Source organism: Electrophorus electricus, chromosome 6, assembly GCF_041902795.1.
Source record: "Electrophorus electricus isolate QZ-2024a chromosome 6, ASM4190279v1, whole genome shotgun sequence".
Lineage (NCBI taxonomy): Eukaryota > Metazoa > Chordata > Actinopteri > Gymnotiformes > Gymnotidae > Electrophorus > Electrophorus electricus.
Genome location: NC_137502.1, coordinates 5,396,008 through 5,402,500, shown reverse-complemented (window position 1 = coordinate 5,402,500; position 6,493 = coordinate 5,396,008). Strand labels below are relative to the sequence as shown.

The 6,493-nt window shown below is 48.2% G+C and overlaps 1 protein-coding gene across 6 annotated transcripts in view; it reads left to right on the top strand.

Annotated features, from left to right (window-relative positions):
- The window catches only part of carmil2 (capping protein regulator and myosin 1 linker 2), a 39,096-nt gene that overhangs the window by 19,969 nt on the left and 12,634 nt on the right, over positions 1-6,493 (top strand). For all 6 annotated transcript variants that reach the window (XM_081715864.1, XM_081715863.1, XM_035525726.2 and 3 more), the window contains 2 exons: positions 55-121; positions 1,576-1,991. In XM_081715864.1, the coding sequence (XP_081571990.1) occupies positions 55-121; positions 1,576-1,991 (483 nt within the window). The remainder of the gene's footprint in view (positions 1-54; positions 122-1,575; positions 1,992-6,493) is intronic.

Below are 6,493 nucleotides of genomic sequence, written 5' to 3'. Positions count from 1 at the left end.
GTTATGACTTTGTTCTTTGGGCTGGTGTGAATCTGAAAACTGTCTCATGTTCAGTACGTGTCTGTGGTCCGGAGAAACAGTTTTTGTACCAGGAGCATCCGGCCGGCCCCGTCAGTCAAAAGTAAGAGTCCCCCACCCTCACGCTGTCCCTCAGCACCAAACATGTTTCACCGTTAACACGCATCCGTCAGTGCAAAATACTGAGCCAATGTACAAACAATACACTTATTTTTTTATTATTTATCTGTTCATTTCTTTAATTATTGACAAATCCAATTCAGTGTTTGCAATGACCTTTTCCTGTGATGTTAGAAACCTGAACCCATAAACCTGAACCCATAACTCATGGACAGAACTGTGGCTTCACAGTGGATGCCCCTACTGCTTTTAGCTGTTTATAGATAACACTCCGCCATCTGTAAAATGAATGAACCATGTTGTTCAAAACAGCAGAAGCCATCAGAACCCATCCTGCGCTTTCAGCTGCTTCTAAGTAACAGTACATCGGACCACATAAGCAAGTTTACTTGAGCTTACTTAACAATGCTGTTTGTTTACAGCAAGTGTGTGATGAAAAAGTACAAAACTAAAGGAACAAAATTTGCACATCAGATATGTCTTAATTACATTTGGCATAATGGGATAATTGTGTTTTGTTTTTTTTGGTTTTTTGCCTATTCCTTTTTAAATTATTATTTCAACACTAAATACTCTGTGATTGGTAAATAATAATGGAGCCCAAACCAAAAGCAGAGACACTATTGGGCCATTCATGTAAACATAGATTGTTTTGGTTATAGCAGACATATAACCGCTCTGATGTAGAGTGACTCTTTCAGCTTTAGTTGGTGTGTGTCTGTGCAGGGTGAATGAATTCGTATAATAGGGTTTCCCCCATCTTGACTCTGGGGAGTTCCCCTGCTTGTCTGCCTTGTCACAGCATGAGGAGCTGGGTGTGGTGGGGGGGTTAGACCGAGCGGAGATCGGAGGCTAAACGTGATGCCTAAAGAGGAGGCCGTTGGCTGCAGCTAACCGGGGCTCAGGCACTTTAATCACAGCACGCTGGGTGATATGGAGGGAGAGAGGGGGAGAGAGAAGGAGAGAGGGGGGTGGAGGGATCCATTTACAAACAGGGCAATACCCTTCCTCCCATCTTCCACCTCTCTCCCTTCATCTCTTTCTCTCTCTCTTGCACGTTTCGACCTGTCCTGTGAACCCAAAGCTCCCGGGCTCCACCTGGAGTCCGTCTCTGTTGCATGGCCGTGACGAATCTGCAGTCATCCTATCTACCACTCCGGCTTCGCTCTACGACGCCCCCCCCCCCCCCCCCCGGCCGTTTCCCAGGCTCCCCCTCCTCTGTGCGCTCGTCTCCGCTCAGCTCCCTCTGCGCTCGCTCTGTTTCGCATCCTCGCATCCTGCCTGGGTCCCGCTGCCCTGCCTTCCCCTACCCCCATTCAAGCCCGCTCGGTCCGGCTCTCGATTCGGCCCCAGTCCTCTCTCACGGTCTCTCTGTTGTTGCTTCCTCTCACCTCCCTCCCTCTCTCCCTCCCTCTCTCCCTCCCTCCCTTGCTGCAGGTCTGCTGGAAGGGGAGAGCGAGCAGCAAGCAAGAGCTAGCGCGCACTCCCAGCAGGAGACAGAGGAGCACGAGCCAGAGAGAGAAAGAGAGGGTGGGGGTGGGGCTCCGAGCTCCAGGCTAGCAGCCGAGGAGAGGGGGTGGCGCTTGTCGTCGGCGTCAGTGACGGGGCTGTCCGTCACGGCGGAGGGCTGGCCGCCGGTGGCAGGCTCCGCCCAGCCAAGGAGGGAGGCGGAGGCTGCTGGCTCTGGCGCTGGTGCCGCGACCGCTCGTAGCAGCAGAGAGCCCCGGCGTCCGGAGCCCGTGCCTCCTGAACCCCCTATGGACCTGCCCATCGAAGGACACACACTGAGGCACTACACTCGCACCAGGCCCCGACCCAACCGCCGCAACAGGCAGCCGCCCAGCAAGCCGCAGGTAAGACGACGGGCGTGGTGGGTCGGGGGATAGAACGCGGACGAGGGGCAGAGAGCACGCGGGGAAAGGAAAGAGAGGAAGGGAGAGGATGGGATGGACGTGAAGGCAGCCGCCCGAGAGCGAGGCAGAGAGGGACGGAGACGGAGAGAGGGTGGGGGGTGGGGGGTGCTGGAGGGATGGAGGGATGGAGAGAGAAAGAGAGAGAGAGGGAGGGTGGGAGAGAGAGATGGCCGTGCTCAGGTTGTTGCTCTGTGTGTGTGGGTGTGTGTGTGTGTGTGTGTGTGTGTGTGTGTGGGTGTGTGTGTGTGGGTGTGTGTGGTGGATGTGTGTGGGTGGATGTGGGTTGGTGTGTGTGGGTGTGTGCGTGTGTGGGTGTGTGCGGCACGTCCAGTCATTCTCTGTGCCTTTCTTTCCCCCTTTTCTCTCTATCCTTTTATCATTCCCTTCCTAATGATGCTTTAGCCTGGAGAGGGAGAGAGAGAGGGAGAGAGAGAGGGAGAGGGAGGGAGAGAGAGAGAGAGAGAGGGAGAGAGAGTTTGGGGCTGTTGTGCTTGGAGACATTTTGGGTGTGTATTTTTCATCGCCATGTTTAAGGGCTGTGTGTGTATGCGTGTTATTCCCAACTTGTGTGTGTGAGTGTGAATGTGTGTGTGTGTGTGTGTGTGTGTGTGTGAGTGTGTGTGTGTGTGTGTGTGTGTGTGAATGTGTGTGTGTGTGTGTGTGAGTGTGTGTGTGTGTGTGTATTGTCAGAATGGGAAATGGTTTTTCTTCAGTGATTACGAATGGGGTCTTCTCAGTGTGACTGCTGTGTGATCTTAAATATTAATGTTCCCACATCAAGGAGGGTTTCTCTCTCTGTTTTTCTCACCTCTCTCTCTCTCTCTCTCTCTCTCTCTCTCTCTCTCTCTCGCTCTCTCTCTCTGTTCATTGCTTTCTGTGATTCCTTCTCTGCCTCTGTCATCAGGGAATCTGGATTTTCTGTCCGCTACTTTCCTGCATTGGAATCTGTTTATGCACCAATCACTGTGTGTGTGCGCGTCTTCAGTGTGTTTTCGTTCTTGTAAATTGTCAGGTTGTCATCTGGTGCAGTGTGAGATTTGGGTAGGGTCTTTAAATAAACACTGCATGTATGTGTTCATGCGTTTCACACTGTCACTGTCTATTTCAGCTGGGTACGAGCGCTCAGCCTAAATGTAATAGAGAAGAGGAGTGCTCTGATTGTGGTGGTGTGTGCATAGTGTGACTGTGTGTGTGCGTGTGTAGGGTGTGAATCTATGCGTGGAGGTGTGGCTGTATGTATATGCTTGTTTGAGTTTGAGCTGGTAGTCACTCGGTCCGATACAGTCAGTGTGTGTGATGCTTATGCCTGTTGTTTTGTTATCTTCCCCTTTTTGTGGAGCGTTGCAATCTTCCACCTGCAAGCAGTGACTACCCTCAATCAATCAAGGAAAGACCCAATAAAATATTACTAAAATATTACATGCCCTGCATCTGGCTTTTATTGTGCAACATCTTCAATGTGCTTGTGTGTGTGTGCGTGCGTGTGTGTGAGTCTCTGTGTGTGTCTTCCTGCATATTATCTGTCTTTTAGTCTGGCTGTATTTCCTGGTTAGTTACTGGCGAAACGGTTGCCATAGTGATGGGTGCTGGTCTCGCTGCTGTGCTAAGTGTAGGAGCACACACACGTCTTTGCTGTTAATACTGTCACATGTCACTAGTTATCATCATAGTTAGCTAAGAACACACTAGTCCAAGAGTTATGGTCAGCATAAACATGAATGTATGTACATATATGCATTTGGGTGTGTGTGTACATGCACATAGGTATATGTCAGATTTTTGGCATGTTTCATGAACATATATAATGCTGTAGGTTCTCACGGCAAGCAGTGGGTAAGTGGTACAACCGTGTCCGTGTTGTCATGGCTACCCATGTGCCGGTGTAATGAGTTGTGAGGTTTCCATTGCTATGTTGTCATGGTTACCTGTGGGTATATGTGTATAGCTGGATGCTTTGTCTGGGCGTGGCTAAGTGTGTGCTTGTCTTTCCTGTGAGAGGGAGAGTGTGTGTGTCTCTGGGGTCAGTGTGCAGTCAGGTAGGGTGGCATGGTCAGCTCAGGGCCTCTGGAGACGATGCTCAACGCGTGCGCATGTGTATGTGTGTGTTTATTGCTCAGTGATCTATGTGCATGTGTATCTATGTTGTGTGGCATTTGGCAAGTGGAAACACAATGACAGTTGGTACCTCAGGGAGAGGCTCGTAATATGGGGAAGAGGGTGGAATAACAGCCACCCACTCTGTGCGTGCGTCCCAGTTACAGGACCCGCTGCATCTGCCCGTATGTTAGCCGGCTGCATAAGCATTTCTCTCTTGCCACATTCTCACTTCAGCAATCCCCTTCTCTCTCCTGCTCCCCCACTGTGTTTTTCACTTCTTAATGCACATTTTCACACAAACATTTTCACAAACCAGCTTAGCCCCTGATCACCCAGCAACCCCAGCCCAGTCCTGGGCTTCTCAGGAGCTTGATAAGCTCACAGCCTGATAACAACACTGATGTCATCAATTCTTTTGGCTGCACAGGTTTTTTTGTTTTTTTATTTTTATTTTGAATGAATTACAGGAAGATAGAAATGACATTTCCTTCTGATAACAAGTGATGTCTATACTGTTATATCAGTTGCACTCACATGGAAACAGTAACGACAATAGCCTATTTGGTTATATTTATTTTTAGGTAAGGGTGATATTTAGTATAGCATTGCTTTCCTAAAACCATGGAAGCAGCGTTTGTCTGTAGAAGTGGGAAGGGGTCTATAAAGTGGTATGCTCCAGCAGGTTTCGATGAAATTCCATGAAGTGGTATGATCCAATAAACACTGCAACATCAGAAAAGTTTTGGAAGGCTCGAAACTGATCTCGTATCAGATCAGTGGTGGGGTCTATAAGAATATCCATCAAGCTTCATCTTGATAACATGTTCCCAAACAGTTTACCTTGTGCCTTTATCCAAAGCATGGCACACTACCACATCCAATAGCTTTACCACCATTGAGTGGAAATCAGTGTTTTCCACCAACGAAACAAAGTCAATGGAATTTCAGTGTTCAGTGATCAGTGAACCAGTTCCAGGGTGTCCCAGAGTGGAGACTGCATGTCTAGTTAGGCTGTAAGCTGGCAGGGTTTACCTTAGCTCAGTACTACCGTGAGATAAGAGAAGCCATAGTGAAAAAGAACATGCCATTCACTTCCGGTCTCTCTCTTTCGCTCTTTCGCTCTCTCCTTAGAAATTCCTCCATACTGCCTATGCAGTGATGGCATCTCTTAAGGTTGCTGCCACGGTTCTAGGAGCATCCTCTCCTATCTGAGGCCTAGATTATCCATTTAAATTCAAAGAATGAAAAAGTGGTTTCAGGTCAGTGTAAAGCAGCGCTTGTTATCCAAATTTCCAAATGGGGCTAATAGCAGATATAGCGCAAAAGGTAGGTTTGTGCACGCAGATTGAATGTGAGAATGTGTATAAGGCATCTTTGATTTGGGAGGTTAATATGCAAGTTTCAGTCTAGACAGATTACAGTCATTTAGTGTTGCTGGCATATTCTTACAGCCCTGATGTTGTGTTACTTAGATTGGGGCCATTATCAGAAAAAAAAAAAATAGGGCATCATATCACATGCATATTTATGCATCTGTTAATCCACTGTGTATCTTGTGTGTGTGTGTGTGTGTGTGTGTGTGTGTGTGTGTGTGTGTGTGTGTGTGTGTGTGTGTGTGTGTGTGTGTGTGGGAAACACCTCTCCACCCTGCTGCCTCCTCTTTTTGGAGAAGTAGTGGATTGATGAGGAGCCGTGCATTCTGATTGGCCACCAGGCAGTAAATCATTTATAATCCATTTTTCATGCAGTGCGTGTTGCACCATTTGCATATGGTTGCTATAGCTCTGCAGCAGGCTCTCTCTCTCTCACTCCATCTCTCCATCGCTCTTTTTCTCATTTCTCCTGCCTGCAGTGCCCACTCTGCCTAAATGGCTTGGCAGTCTGTGCAGAAGGACTCAGAGAAAACATACCCTAGCATCACTCCGTGCAGGTGCATGGGTGTGACTGTGTCTGCACATGTGTGTCTTTGTACAGCCATGTGACCTGTGCTGTCTATGCTGTGGATGTTTTTCATCTCTAGCCAGTGCCTTTGAGACTGGATCTGTCTCCTGTGCAGGTGAAGGTTCACTTGTCTTTTTAATGCTCTTGTCCTCAACATCCACAGTCGGTACAGGCTGCCCTGTCCATCTCTTCATTTTTTTCTTTTTATTTATTTTTGTTCAGATCATTTGGCAGCTCGCCCTCCATTTATGTGGTGGGCAAATTCAAGCCCTGAGGATTAACAAATTGAAACTCTGACTTCTGACATTTTGTGGTGATAAAATCAGAAACATTGCAAGACTCGTCGTTTCTCCTTAGGCCTTGTTCTTTTGAGGACTGAGTGATTTATTATGACGTGAAAATTC